Here is a 15,129-nt window from a genome sequence, read left to right as displayed (position 1 = left end):
CCTTGTGAGCTTTGCTGAGCGAAGCAGAAAAACGCCCTGAGAAGGGGGCTGCATGCTCAGCAGATGCCGGGACAGCCGACCCCTGGAATAGGATTCCTACGGGGGTCAGCCACCGAAACCGGAGCAGCTGGAGGGACCATGAATGAGCTCCAATGTTATGAGCTCGGTAAGGCCGTACGAGACTACCTGCAGTGGATAATAAAAAACAGCCTGCAGTCTCGCTCTGTGACATGCTGCAGAGGTGGGGGCTCTGTCTAGAATGGCTAGAATACCCAAGACAGAGGTTCAGCCTGGGGAGAATCCCTGCTGAGGCATCTTGCCACTATCCACCACATAAGAACCGTTACAGTGTGTCGGTTCAGGCAATATGAGGTTACATGCAGAACATGTAGTGTACAGCCTTGGAGCTTTGCTCCTAGTGTGAGACATGCTGCTGAGAAGGAGATTCTATGATAAAGAATTAACTCCTTCAGAATGCCCTGAGAGTGAATAAAAGTGCACAACCAGAGGTTGTGACTTATCAGGCCACTATATGAGTGCCCTCCGGATTCCAAGCCTGGACCCCCAGCCAGATATTCACTCCCTCTGCACTGCAGAGCAGCCAGCGCCGACCAGAGTACTGAGACGCTGAGAAAATGGCGCCAGAGTGAGGGGGGGGGGCGGGGGTTAACCCAGGAGCGGGAATCGGAGGGCGAAGGAGATGTACAGGGGAGGGAATCATCTCCTCAAAAAGGAGCGTCCTCCCCTGTGCAGAGCGGCCGGCGGGCGGCTCTGCAGTGTCCCCCTGCATGCTGACATGCAGGGGAACGAAAACGAAACTAGGCCGCGGCTGAAGCCGGGGCCTAGAGTTATACATGCGGCCGAGAATCAGGCATCATCGGCGCGGTTCCTAGTAAGAAACCGTGGAACCGGCCGGAAACACAGTAAAAGCAGCATTATCAAGCATCACTGTCCCCCACAATAAAAAAGTGCCCCACATTGCAGAAGGACCCTTTGAATAATGTCTCTATACTTAGCTTTGAGACGCAGGGCCCAGTCCCTGGTGGGGTGGGGGTCCAGTGCTCCTTCCAGCAGGGTCCTGCACAAGGGCTGCGGATGGAGGCCGGTCTCCTGCAAGGCAGTGAGAACCGTGTTGGCTCCAACTTCAAGCCAGAGCCCCTAAGGGATGGTGAAGGAGCGCGGCATGAAGGGCTCCTGCCCTGAAGTCAACCTTAACAGCACCGCCGCCAGGGGGGTGAGAAGGGACATGCCGGGAGTCCAGTGGACCCGCTTTTCTTCCAAATCTTTAGAAAAAATGAAAAATCAAAAGAGAATGCATGTGTGTGTGTGATCCTCCTGACACAAAGCAAGAAACTGGCTAGATCTGGCTAGCAGGGGGTGTATATGCTAGGAGGGAGGAGCTACACGTTTTTGAGTGTAGTAACTTTGTGTGTCCTCCGGGGGCAGTAGCATACACCCATGGTTTGGGTCTCCCATAAGGAACGATAAAGAAAACTGATCCGTCGCGTCCGTTACATCCGCCGTGTGTCCATTTTTTGACGGATCAGTCATGATCCGTTTGTGTTTGGGACAGCCCAGTGGGTGTGCCAGACATGCTGGGCATGCTCAGTAGAGCATGACGGAATCCAGCGCTGGATTTACGACGTAATCCAGCACCATAGACAAACATTACAAGCTTGACGGATTGTGACGGATTCCTGCGCGGTGCGTTAATTTTGACGGCCCAAAAAACGTTACATTCTGCGTTGTTTCCGCCCGGCGGTCAGTCCAAAAACGACTGACCACCGCGCAGCGGATACAACACAAGGTCATCAGTCACAATCTGACACTCATACAAGTCTATGGAAAACAACAGAATCCGCCAAACGGATTCCGTTGTTTACCAGAGCCGTGGATTGTGACTGATACAAATTGACGGAAATGTGAACCTAGCCTAAAAGGGGTTGTCCGGGAGTTTTATCGACACCCAGGACAACCACCCATGCTGGAAGTGCTCAGCTGCGAAGCTGAACAGCATAGTGTTTGCAACCAGGTACAGCACATCTGCCCCCAATTGGTTCAAATTGGGGTCAGATATACCGTATTTTTCAGCTTATAAAACGCACCGGATTATAAGATGCACCCCAAATTTAGAGAAGTAAAATAAAAAGTGGGATCCAGCTTACAATCTGGGGTCTCTTTCTGAAGGGGGATGGCAGCGGTGGTGGAGCGGGGTCACTGGAAGCAGAAGCTGTGGTGGAGCAGGATGGTGCTGCGTGTGGTGCGACCAGTGGGTGTCCCAGATGCTGTGAGGCAGGCAACTTCCAGAAACTGTTGGAGGTGCAGGCTTCAAAGAATGGCGCCCGCTCAATGACAAGTCGAGATCTCATCTGTGCACGCACCACCTCTGGGCGCCATTTTCCTTAAGTCCACTATTGGAAGATCAATGGACCTAAGGTGGTGCATGTGCAGATGAGATCTTGAGCCGAGAGATCCATCTGCGCACGTGCCGCCTCCGGGCACCATTATTTTAACCCTGCACAGCCAAAGTTTTTAGGATACCCCTGCCTCACTGCCCCGTAGGCCCTAGCACAGCGCCTGCCTCCTGCGACCACTCTTCACCACTTCCCGGTAAGGTGCATTCAGATTATAAGATGCACCCCCCTCATTTTCTTCCAAATTTTTGGGAGAAAAAGTGAGTCTTATCTGAAAAATATGGTACAATATATACTATATAGTTGTTGGAGGAGTGCGTTTCCACAACTGAGAACTTCCAAGGAGGCCCCAGAAATAGCTGATCGATGGGGTCCTGGCAGTTGTACTCCCACCGATCAGTTACTGATGACCTATCCTAAGGATAAACCGTGAATATAAAAGTATTGAACAATCCCTTTAAATGCTGCACTAATGTCTTACAAATGTAGATACTAAATACGGCAGAAAAGGCGTTTATTCAAAGCAGAAGTCTCTGACGGACAATTCAGTTGGCTGTAAATGTGTCTGTCACATCTGGAACCTGCCGGACAAAAGCCCGAGGCGGTCGATGTTGCGATGTAAAACACTGTGTACAATGCCCATGTATTTTTCAGGATCCCCTTCTCGTGTAAAGTCTCTGCTGAATATCCCTTTGGACGCCTGAAACACAAACCTCTGTGGGAACGGGCCGTTCTCTCGAACAAAGTCCCAGACGCTGAGAAGGAGCAGGCGGACCTCGTATGGTGCGAGCAAGGAGAACATCTCATGCATGTTTGCAAGTGCTGGAGGCAGCAACTGTCCCTCACCCATGCTAGATACTAATTCGGAGGAAGCCATGAGATGCCAGGGCGAGTCAGTGGTGGACGACTCACGTGACGCCTCCCAATGTGCCAAAAGTGTAGCTAAAAGACCTCGAAGCAGGACTGAACAATAGCAAAGGGCAGGGCGACCTTGTGCAACCAGATGGAGGAGCTGGAAGAGTAATGGGTTCTGACGGAAGCACATGTAGATCAGTAAATCTCTTTGCACGGTGGTTCGGGCGTGCTCCTCAGGAGGCCACGACAACTCGCTGTTGGTCACGTCAGCACAAGCACATTCAGCTATCGTTACCGCCAGCGTCTTGGCCGCCTCAGGATCCAGAGCAATCAGCTCACCCTCCTCCTCGTCTCCATTTTTGGCACAGCAGGAGCATAACAGAGAAAGCAAGCTTTGGGTATTTTCTGCACATTCCACCTTCCCCCTTTGCCTAGATATTTCTTCTGGCTTTAACCCTGCACCGATGACTCCCGCATGAAAGACAGACCACACACTTCCGGAGAAGTCTACGGTGGAGCCCAAGTGGCTGTTATTCTCCAAAAGAGAGGCAGAGGGTCCTTCTAATTTTTGAGTAGTTAGTTTCGAACTGTGCCCCCCAAAGAGCCCTACGTTTCCCCGCTGCAGAGCCCCTTCTACTAGTTGGTGTAATACGGCTTTCTTACCGGCGTGAGAGATTTTACACAGCTGTAGGAGCAGTCGGGAAGCGCTGCTTACTCCGGCACGTCTGCGCATTTGCATGGAATGGAACAGGAGATAAGAAGATGAACGGATAAGACGATGGAGCTGGGCCGGGGGCAGAGACGGAGGCAAAGGGCAGCAGCACAACAGCACGCAGGCAGCTTCACACACCGCAGGATTGCTGTGCAAAAGAAGCTGACCAAAATCGGGCAGGTACTCCGAGAGCGTCACTCCTACCTCCCTACCCATGCCGCCTTCTTCAGTCTGAACAATTAGTGCCAAGTTTTGCACCAGTTGGAGGGCTCCGATATCTCTCAGGGCACCGGCATGAACCTGAGCCACGCAACGCGTTACCGCTGCTTGAATTAACCCTTGCATTGAGGATGAGAGCACGGCATGAAGTTGGACCGCTAGACCCAACTGCTCGGAACTGTGGCCCATGGTGAGTAACAGACAAAGAGCCTCTGGGGCACAAGGCGGGCTACTATATATACAGAGCAGACCGAGGAGCTGATGAAGCCACAGATGGCGTTTCCTTTCCAAGCGAAGCATTTCAGCACACATTTCGGGCAGATGTCCCCTCATGGCATCTAAGAAAGGCACGGCTTTTGGTGGAGCATCAGATGTCGCTCTTGCCCCGGTCCTGCCATAGACTTGCTTTTGAAGACTGAGTAGCAGAAGCCTAATGATACGATCGCAAGCTTCCCTCACAGAATCGTGTACTGCCAGCCCTGGCGTCGTTATCACGGAGGCCGGCATGGCTGTATCCAGAAGAAAACGCAGCAGCTGTGGGGCGCCTGTGGACGTCTGACATGCCAGGTGGATGCACAAATTTAGCATATTGTCCAGCTCCTCTCTTGGAAGCGTGGAGCAGTGCTGCTGCAGCTGTGCCAGCGTGGAGGGCTTCAAAGAGTCAACCAGGTCTTGGCAAACAGTGCCCAACAAGGATGGCGAGAGTGCTGCAAGTTGGAGGAGATAAGGCAAAGTTGCCCTCTGCTGCTTGTTCCCGGGACGTAAACTTTCATGAAACATCCTGAGAATCTCCTGACGGATACTATTTCCATGGCGTGAGCTCAAGTGGCCCAAAATGCCGACCACGGACCCCAATTTTGGCACCCGCTTCTCAGGGGTTTCAGAGGCAGAGCTGTGTGCACAGAAATCCTTGAGGCCACACGACAGCACTCTACTAATGATGGTGCTTGGAAAGGAATTACCAATGTGAGCTACCACCCAGTCAAAGTGTGGAGAATGTTGTACTGAAGTGTCCAGCAAAGCGTCTACACAAGCATCAGGGCAGCTGTCAATCATCGTAGACAGACAGAGCGTATAGATGTCCATGAGCACGCGCGTAGCTCCACAGGACATCCACAGTTGCAGCAGTTCATTGAGACTGGTGGAGTGCGGCATGCCCTGTCGGTTGGCATGTTTGCTGCTCAACTGTCCCATAAGCTCGATAGACCAGGCGGAGATGAGAGGAGCCCACGCCCGGGGATTCAGCTTTATAAACTCCTCTAAGACTTTCTGTACTTCCTGAGTGACTTCATCCAGACCTGGAGTAGACGGTGGAGGAGGTCCTCTCCGCTGAGAAGATGACGACTGTGGAAGGCAGTCTTGAGAGTCCTTCTCATTTAGGAAGGATGAGACGCTGTCGTGAAAAACAGATCGCAGGTGTTCCAGCACGGCGTGTCGCGCAGAGGGAAGGCAGCGTAAAAGCAGCAGCGAGCATCTGGCGTGGTCTCGGAGGCTGAGCTTCTGCCCGTGCTGGGGGTCAGAGCCACTTAAGAAGGACTTGATCTGAAGGGAAAGCTCCTGTGGGCTGTATGGAGAGAAAAAAAAAATTAGAAAATTGCTGATGTGATAAGACAAGCAGTTACTTAAGAAGCTAATAGATAACAGACATTCAGTGGCATCCCTACAAGATGCACCAAACACGTCTGATAGACGCACGTCCCGTCTATCAAAATCTGCCTCCATGTCTAGACAAAGAGAATGAGGACAGCCGTGTGCATTGTCTTGCTGGAGCCACAATATTACATCTCCATCAACCAAAGTGCCTACCTTTCAGATCATTGCATGATTACAGACAGGGTCAATCACCTCTGACGAAGGCCCGAAGTTGGGGCCGAAACGTTAGAATTGTGCACCTATTTTTTTTACCTTTGCACCAATAAAGACCAGCAGATTGAATTTCAAGTTCTACTTTTGTCCTTTTTTCTACATTTCATGTGTGCCCAAGTTATTTTTCCAACATTGCATGATTACAGACAGGGTCAATCACCCCAAATTTTTGGTGAGGAGTGACATCGTTTAAAAGGGCAGCACGGTGGCTCAGCGCTTGGCACTGTACGGTGGCTCAGCGCTTGGCACTGTACGGTGGCTCAGCGCTTGGCACTGTACGGTGGCTCAGCGCTTGGCACTGTACGGTGGCTCAGCGCTTGGCACTGTACGGTGGCTCAGCGCTTGGCACTGTACGGTGGCTCAGCGCTTGGCACTGTACGGTGGCTCAGCGCTTGGCACTGTACGGTGGCTCAGCGCTTCGTACTGCACGGTGTGTCAGTAGTTAGCACTGTATGGTGGCTCAGCGCTTGGCACTGTATGGTGGCTCAGCGCTTGGCACTGTATGGTGGCTCAGCGCTTGGCACTGTATGGTGGCTCAGCGCTTGGCACTGTATGGTGGCTCAGCGCTTGGCACTGTATGGTGGCTCAGCGCTTGGCACTGTATGGTGGCTCAGCGCTTGGCACTGTATGGTGGCTCAGCGCTTGGCACTGTATGGTGGCTCAGCGCTTGGCACTGTATGGTGGCTCAGCGCTTGGCACTGTATGGTGGCTCAGCGGTTGGTACTGCACGGTGTGTCAGTAGTTAGCACTGTAGTCTTGCAGCGCTGGGGTCCTGGGTTCAAATCCCACCAATATCTAAAAGGAGTTTGAATATTCTCCCCGTGTTTGCATGGGTTTCCTCTGGGTTCTCCAAAGACATACTGATAGGGAATGTAGATGGGAGCCCCAATGGGGACAGTGATGATGTATGTAAAGCGCTGCGGAATTAATGGTGCTATAAGTGAATATATTATTAATAATAATAATAAAAAAGGGACTTTGTCAGCACAGAATGACTATTCAAACTAAACACATGCGCTTGGTGCATCAAGGCATCTCCAAACCTTTCAGAGCACCTTCTCATCTATTTGTTTTCCATCTATATCCGCCCTACTCTATCACTATAATGCCATAGCTGTCAATCAAAGAAAGGGAGGGGGGTGGAGATAAATGGAAAACAAGCAGGAGGGAAGGAGCACTTAGATGTTTGGCCACGCCATCATGCACAGAGTGCCTGTGTTTGGTTTGAAAAGTCATTCTGTGCTGACAGAGTCCCTTTAAAGAATGTTTTAGAGACTAGGAAAAAAAATAGCCAAGAAAGAAGGGTTATTGCCATAAAATAATAAAGCACCCATTTCTCTTCTGATAAATCTCCCATAGATCCAGAGCCCGTGCATCCCGGGAGTCTTTGTTTGCTATAATGATGCGCAGAACTACCCACAACATGCAGCAGTGAGATCAAGACCAATGCTTGTGTGCAGCAACTACGTGGGTGGTCGGGCACAATGTTGCAGCACTGTATTCAGAAACTGGCACTGCTGTCAAAGCTGAAGTTCTAGGGGAATTGTCAGGGGAGAAAAGAGTCTTATTATTTTGGCTCCCCTACCCCACTTAGGCCCAATCATTTATGATCTCAGAAAACCACATAATGTGGTTGTCAGGTCTTTTGCTAAAGGTCTGTAGACTTCTCAATCCTTGCAGCGTGTGATCCATATGCTATCACGAATCTCTGGTGCTGGGAGCAGGCAGTCATGTGACTGCAAGAATATGATTTGCAGACTGTCGACCACATTCTGACTAGTCGTGCACGGCATGTGAATTGTATTGATTAAGTGAATACAAGTGAATTGAGCGAGGCCGCACACATCTAATTGTAATGTGGCTGGAAGTTTTCATTTTAAACACTTGTGATCATATGATCGCTCAGTTTCAGCGGTGAAGAATCCTGACAGTGTACAGTGTGCACGCTGTGAGCATTCAGAAGTATGCAGTCACATAGAGTGACAGACTTTTAGCAAAAGAAAGGGCAACCCCTTTAAGATAACAAACATTTGGATGTACTGTATTTCTTGATCTTATTTCAATTTTAAAAAATGGGATGTCGTTCCTCTTGCTATATTAAAGGGAACCTGTCAGGTGCAATATGCACCCAGAACCACCAACAGTTCTGGGTGCATAGTCCTAATCCCTGCATCTAGTAGCATAGATAAAGAGATCTTTATAAAAAGTATTTCTAAAGATCTTATACCGTATGCTAATGAGCGAGGGGACTAGTCCCCTGGGTGTTACTTCCTTTGGCTAGTCGACTCCATTAGCATGTAACTACGCCCCTGTGGGTGTGCTAACGTGCTAATGAATGTGCAGCATCAGAGGATGATCTCACTCTCCTCTCTGCTGCCATCGCGTCCGAGGTTGGATTTTGGCTCAATGCATATGACCCCGGAGTTTGGGTCATGCGCACTATGAAGCCGGGTGTACGCGTCCTGGCTTCAACTGAAATAGTGCGCATGACCGAAAGTCCAGGGTCATGCGCACTGAGAGGTGCGTGAGATCATCCTCTGACGCTGCACGGAGAGGCGAGTTAGATCATCCTCTGACGATGCACATTCATTAGCATGCCCACAGGGGCGTACTAACTTGCTAATGGAGCAGACTAGCCAGGGAAGCAACGCCCTTGGGACTAGTCCCTGTGCTCATTAGCATACGATAAAAGATCTTTAGAAATACTTGTTCTAAAGCTCTCTTTATCTATGCTAGTGTATACAGGGACAGTTAGGCAAGGATTAGCAATATACACCCAGAACTGCTCGTGGTTCTGGGTACATACAGGACCTGACAGGTTCCCTTTACGGTTATCTGAATGTTCTCTCATATAAAGACAACCTGCCCATTTTTCTTGCTGATGTATCCACCAGATGAGAAAGTAAATCTAGATACTGAGCCCTGCGATCGCTGGTGAGGTTTCCCCATGATCATTTAGGAACTGAAGAGTACAACAAGTTAATTCATTGCACTCCATGGCCTGGCAGATTGGAGATCAAATATCTTGTCCACAGTTCTCTGTATATTGTAGAAATGTAGAAATATAAAGCCACCGTACCTGAGCTGGGGAGCGACCCCCTGGGGCTGTGAAGAAATCATGAGGACACCGATCTCAGAAGGAAGCCGTGTCCTGCAGAACCATCCCCTGCGGAAACAAAAAGGAGAAGAAATAAATGGATAATTCAAAAGTCCAGTCTATTTGATAATATTGTGTTTTCTATTTACTTTACCATACAGAAAAACGGGAACAAAAATCCAAGTCTGGTAAGAAAATTTAGACTCCATTGTTTTTTGAGTTTGACATCATTGACCTGGCAATATAATTCTCAAAATCAGTACAATTAGTGCGGTACTACACCGATTAAGTATTTTTTTTTTGTATTAGGGTACTTTCACACTTGCGTTCAGCGGAGTCCGTCACTATGGAGAATAGCGCAGTCCGTTAACACACTGTGCTATTCTCCATAGACTTGTATGGACAACGCACTGTAACGCAAGTGTCAGCGTTGCATCCGCTGGACGACGCAGCGTCGTTATTTTGACGCTGCGTCCAGCAGAAGGAACGCTGCATGTAACTTTTTTTGAGCGACGGAAACCTTTATTTTTCACTGCGCATGCTCTTTTTTTTAAATCACAGAAACTTTATTTTGTTTCTAGGTGGCCGAACATTCAGCTGAGCGCCCGGCCGCCGGCATGTGAGAGCGATCAGCTGAGCGCCCGGCCGCCGGCATGTGAGAGCGATCAGCTGAGCGCCCGGCCGCCGGCATGTGAGAGCGATCAGCTGAGCGCCCGGCCGCCGGCATGTGAGAGCGATCAGCTGAGCGCCCGGCCGCCGGCATGTGAGAGCGATCAGCTGAGCGCCCGGCCGCCGGCATGTCAGAGCGATCAGCTGAGCGCCCGGCCGCCGGCATGTGAGAGCGATCAGCTGAGCGCCCGGCCGCCGGCATGTGAGAGCGATCAGCTGAGCGCCCGGCCGCCGGCATGTGAGAGCGATCAGCTGAGCGCCCGGCCGCCGGCATGTCAGAGCGATCAGCTGAGCGCCCGGCCGCCGGCATGTCAGAGCGATCAGCTGAGCGCCCGGCCGCCGGCATGTCAGAGCAATCAGCTGAGCGCCCGGCCGCCGGCATGTCAGAGCGATCAGCTGAGCGCCCGGCCGCCGGCATGTCAGAGCGATCAGCTGAGCGCCCGGCCGCCGGCATGTCAGAGCGATCAGCTGAGCGCCCGGCCGCCGGCATGTCAGAGCGATCAGCTGAGCGCCCGGCCGCCGGCATGTCAGAGCGATCAGCTGAGCGCCCGGCATGGGAGAGCGCACAGCTGAGCGCCCGGCCGCCGGCATGGGAGAGCGCACAGCTAAGCGCCCGGCCGCCGGCATGGGAGAGCGCACAGCTGAGCGCCCGGCCGCCGGCATGGGAGAGCGCACAGCTGAGCGCCCGGCCGCCGGCATGGGAGAGCGCACAGCTGAGCGCCCGGCCGCCGGCATGGGAGAGCGCACAGCTGAGCGCCTGGCCGCCGGGTGATTAGCTGATCGCTCACAATAGTTTGCTGCCGGTAAAACTGTAAAGAAGAAAAAAAAAAAGAAAAAAGCTTTCCGTTGTTTTGTACGATCCGTAGCATCCATTGTGCCACTGGATGCAACACATCCGGTGCATCCGTCACGCAACGCAATGCTACGGAAGCCGTCCAACGCAAGTGTGAAACTAGCCTTATATGGTGAAAAAAAAATAAATAAATCAGGAATTTAACAAAACAAAAATGGCTTTGGTCACCATTTTCCAAGACCTGTAACTTTTTTAACTTTCATTATTTTTTATGGAGCGGAGAGAGGACTTGCTTTTTCATGCTGCAGCTTTCAATGATTATATTTTGGAGTACAGATGTTGTTTGGATACCAGGTTTCTCTTAGGCTGCTTTCACACATCCGGTTTTTGCTGAGCTGCACAATACGGCGCTTTGCAGAAAAAACACAACTGTTTTTATTTGCCGCCGGTTGCATTTTTTCCGCATAGACTTGCATTAGCGTCATATTGTGCCGAATGGCCTTGCAGTGAGTCCGTTTTTTGCCGGATGCGGCATATTTAGCCCATGCGGCGGCCGGATGGAACGTTGCCTGGCACGTTTTTTTGTGCGGCGAAAAAACTACATCGCGCCGGATCTGTGCCCAGCGGTGGGGGGAGGGAAGGGGACAGGTGCCCAGCGGTGGGGGGGGGGGGGGGGGGGGGGAGATGGTGCCCACGGGTGGGGTGGAAAGAAGGTGCCCACGGGTGGGGGAAAGCAGATTGCTGGTTGGCAGAGGAGAGGGAACAGCAGCAGACGGCCAGGGGGGAGGGGGGGGGATGCCAGCCTCATGACAAGACACCTTTCTTTGCCCCCAGACAGATATTAGTTTTCACAAATCCCATTTGCCTCTGATCTGTCTTCCCTGGAGGTTTGAGCCACAGAACAGAACACCTAGTGCTGCATGTTATAGGAAGCCTGCTGTCGTAAAACTACAACTCCCAGCATGCTCTGACAGACACCTGACAGCTTACAACACCCACGGCTTACTGGGAGTTGTAGTTTCCACACCAGCAGGGTGCTGACCCCTTACATTCTTAGCTTTTCCCTGGATATAGGTCCCCGGCACCTCCTAGTGTGCTGCTTATCTCCCACATAGAAGCTGCGTCCTTCTCACACACCACTGCTTCTCTCCATATACTGGGGAACCACAAGTCTCAGAATGTCTATAGTAATACACATCCCCCACACTCTCACCTGACACAAGTACGCGCCCGGACCACTGAGCGCTGGACGCTTGCACGAACCAAAAGTTCCGTCCATTTCCGATGACGTACTTCCGGTGGTCGGCCATCTTGGTTAAGGGCACGCGTTTACTTCCTGTTTCCAGGTTTCCGGGTTAGGCCGCTGTAAGCCGGTAGGGAACACTGTGAGATGGAGCTGGCGCTGGGTCTGTGCAGATCTAATACTCAAAGCAACCGACTAAAACTCATATTATTATAGTATCAACTTATATTTGCATCTTGGACGCTGAAGTATTGTTGTTCTGAGCAGTTTTGAGATTATTGTATTATTGCAACCAATCAGATCATTGCTTTCAGTTTCAAAGCTATTAGTGCAAAGTTTTAAATTATGGTTCTTTATCTAATAATCTTGATTTTGATAAAAAAAAAGTGCATTTAGGAGAAGTGAAGGATTTGTGGAGTATTGTATTCTGGTGTCTAGACTGCTGCAGACACACCGCGAGGACTCTGTAATATACTTTGGGTCTCGTTTGTATGTTTTATGGAAACATAAAATGGAAATTCTATGTTATTTTGTATTTGTAAGGCGATATTGTCACATGCGGCTCTTCTAGGAGGGTATTTTTTTGCTGCAGGTGGAATTTGGGAAGTATTTTGTGCTGTATTGTTCTATGTGTTGCACTGTGGTGTTACATAAGTTGAAAAAAAGCCCTTGCTCTATCTAATTCAACCTTCCTCCCCAATTATACATTTTGTCATTAAGTAATTTATAACCCACAATGTTGTGTGTATACAACCTCCTATAAAAGCTGTTATAGTATCTGCCATTACTACCTCTTGTGGTCGGTATTCCACAGTCTGACTGCTCTAACTGTAAAGAACTCTTTCCTATTTAGCTGCCGAAGTCGTCTTTCTTCCACTTGCAGTGAATGCTCCCTGGTCCATAAGTTCAACACTGCACGGTGTCTTTATGCAAGTTGCCTAGCAGTGTTAGATTGGTACTGTTAGGGGTAAATGGGTGCTGCGTGTTAGTGTCTGTTTAATGTTGCAACAAAAGTAATGACCCTGATAGGTGATCAACAAAAAAAGAGACATTTAAATGGGTTATCCAGGACTAGTTTTGTTCTATTTTTCATTTTACTATGTGCCTAAAAACTAACAGGCAGGTAGGTGTTAACTAATTGCCTGTTCTTCCTGACGCCGGCTCAGAGTGGTCATGGATCGCTCCCGGTGGCATTAACGCTGCTACACATCAACAGGGCAGATGTTCCTCTTCTGGGCTGCTCTGTCTCTGGGGTGTGACTGCCGGCAGGATAATTGACAGGCAGGCAGTGGGAAGCTGGCTGTTAAAGGGAATCTGTCACCAGGTTTTTGCCCCCCCCCCCTTCTGAGAGCAGCATAATGTAGAGACTGAGACCCTGATTGCAGCGATGTGTCACTTGCTTAGCTGTTTGCTGTCATTTTGATAAAATCAATGTTTTCTCTGCTGCAGTTATACAGAGCTCATGAATATGCTGGACTACCTGGCAGCACGTCAAGTAGTCCTGTAATGATAATCTCCTGCTGATTAAACAGTGATTTTATCAAAACTACACTAAGCAGCTCAGTAAGTGACACATCACTGGAATCAGGATCTCTGCCCCTACATTATGCTGCTGTCAGATTAGGTGGCAAAATCCTAGTGACAGATTCCCTTTAAAGGAATTGTCCTCAACTTCACATGTTCTCCCTGGGTGATTTAAGGAAATTTCCCTTTAATAAGCATTACATTGGCAGTTAATGGGGATGAGCGGACCCAAAAAGTAAAGTTCGTGGTTCATACTGGACACCAGGTGTCCGGGGCTCGAAGCCCAAACATGGACTTCTTTTAAAAAAAAAAAAAAAAGGCTGAAATCAGGTGTTTGTATGCGAACAGAGTTTGTTGAAAGGCTGCAACGGAGAGGGAGAGAATTACTACTACCATTTTACAGCACAGACGTTCGGGTCCCTATTGACTCACAGGTCAAGTCCGAGTCCCAAACAAATCTGAGAGCAGCATAACATAGGGGCAGATATCCTGATTCCAGCAATGTGTCACTTACTGGGCTGCTTAGTGTAGTTTTGATAAAATCACCGGGGAGAGAGACAGACCGGGGCGAGAGACAGATAAAGACATACAAGGAAAGAGACAGACCGGGGAAAGAGACAGATGAAGACAGACAGGGAGAGAGACAGACAGGGAGAGAGACAGACAGGGAGAGAGACAGACAGGGAGAGAGACAGACAGGGAGAGAGACAGACAGGGAGAGAGACAGACAGGGAGAGAGACAGACAGGGAGAGAGACAGACAGGGAGAGAGACAGACAGGGAGAGAGACAGACAGGGAGAGAGACAGACAGGGAGAGAGACAGACAGGGAGAGAGACAGACAGGGAGAGAGACAGACAGGGAGAGAGACAGACAGGGAGAGAGACAGACAGGGAGAGAGACAGACAGGGAGAGAGAAATGGAGACAGACTGGGAGAGAGACAGACTGGGAGAGAGAAATGGAGACAGACTGGGAGAGAGACAGACTGGGAGAGAGAAATGGAGACAGACTGGGAGAGAGACAGACTGGGAGAGAGAAATGGAGACAGACTGGGAGAGAGACAGACTGGGAGAGAGAAATGGAGACAGACTGGGAGAGAGACAGACTGGGAGAGAGAAATGGAGACAGACTGGGAGAGAGACAGACTGGGAGAGAGAAATGGAGACAGACTGGGAGAGAGACAGACTGGGAGAGAGAAATGGAGACAGACTGGGAGAGAGACAGACTGGGAGAGAGAAATGGAGACAGACTGGGAGAGAGACAGACTGGGAGAGAGAAATGGAGACAGACTGGGAGAGAGACAGACTGGGAGAGAGAAATGGAGACAGACTGGGAGAGAGACAGACTGGGAGAGAGAAATGGAGACAGACTGGGAGAGAGACAGACTGGGAGAGAGAAATGGAGACAGACTGGGAGAGAGACAGACTGGGAGAGAGAAATGGAGACAGACTGGGAGAGAGACAGACTGGGAGAGAGAAATGGAGACAGACTGGGAGAGAGACAGACTGGGAGAGAGAAATGGAGACAGACTGGGAGAGAGACAGACTGGGAGAGAGAAATGGAGACAGACTGGGAGAGAGACAGACTGGGAGAGAGAAATGGAGACAGACTGGGAGAGAGACAGACTGGGAGAGAGACAGACTGGGAGAGAGACAGACTGGGAGAGAGACAGACTGGGAGAGAGACAGACTGGGAGAGAGACAGACTGGGAGAGAGAAATGGAGACAGACTGGGAGAG

At 50.4% G+C, this 15,129-nt stretch overlaps 2 protein-coding genes across 3 annotated transcripts in view; one reads left to right on the top strand and one right to left on the bottom strand.

Annotated features, from left to right (window-relative positions):
- Window positions 1-1,489: 1,489 nt before the first annotated feature.
- On the bottom strand, window positions 1,490-11,910 carry INTS5 (integrator complex subunit 5). Its single transcript, XM_075326540.1, has 3 exons — window positions 11,839-11,910; window positions 9,146-9,232; window positions 1,490-5,764 (listed from the first exon to the last, which is right to left on the bottom strand). The coding sequence occupies exons 2-3, from the start codon at window positions 9,184-9,186 to the stop codon at window positions 2,983-2,985; spliced, it is 2,823 nt and encodes a 940-aa protein (XP_075182655.1). The 5' UTR covers window positions 9,187-9,232; window positions 11,839-11,910; the 3' UTR covers window positions 1,490-2,982.
- A 59-nt stretch (window positions 11,911-11,969) lies between these two features.
- RCE1 (Ras converting CAAX endopeptidase 1) overlaps window positions 11,970-15,129 on the top strand; it is a 433,314-nt gene continuing 430,154 nt past the window's right edge. The window contains exon 1 of one of the 2 annotated variants that reach the window (XM_075326534.1): window positions 11,970-11,998. The gene's annotated coding sequence lies outside the window, so the exon portion shown is untranslated. The other variant, XM_075326535.1, reaches the window with a different exon arrangement.

Source organism: Anomaloglossus baeobatrachus, chromosome 10, assembly GCF_048569485.1.
Source record: "Anomaloglossus baeobatrachus isolate aAnoBae1 chromosome 10, aAnoBae1.hap1, whole genome shotgun sequence".
Classification (NCBI taxonomy): domain Eukaryota; kingdom Metazoa; phylum Chordata; class Amphibia; order Anura; family Aromobatidae; genus Anomaloglossus; species Anomaloglossus baeobatrachus.
Note: the sequence above shows the minus strand (reverse complement) of the source record. Positions and strands in the feature narration are given on the sequence as shown.

What these genes read in the sequence shown, in the direction of transcription:
- INTS5 (XM_075326540.1), bottom strand. Translation starts at nt 9,186, where the DNA reads ATGATTTCTTCACAGCCCCAGGGGGTCGCTCCCCAGCTCAG. An exon ending in GGGGTCGCTCCCCAGCTCAG is followed by an intron (nt 5,765 to 9,145) that starts GTACGGTGGCTT and finishes CTCTCCATACAG; the next exon opens with CCCACAGGAGCTTTCCCTTC.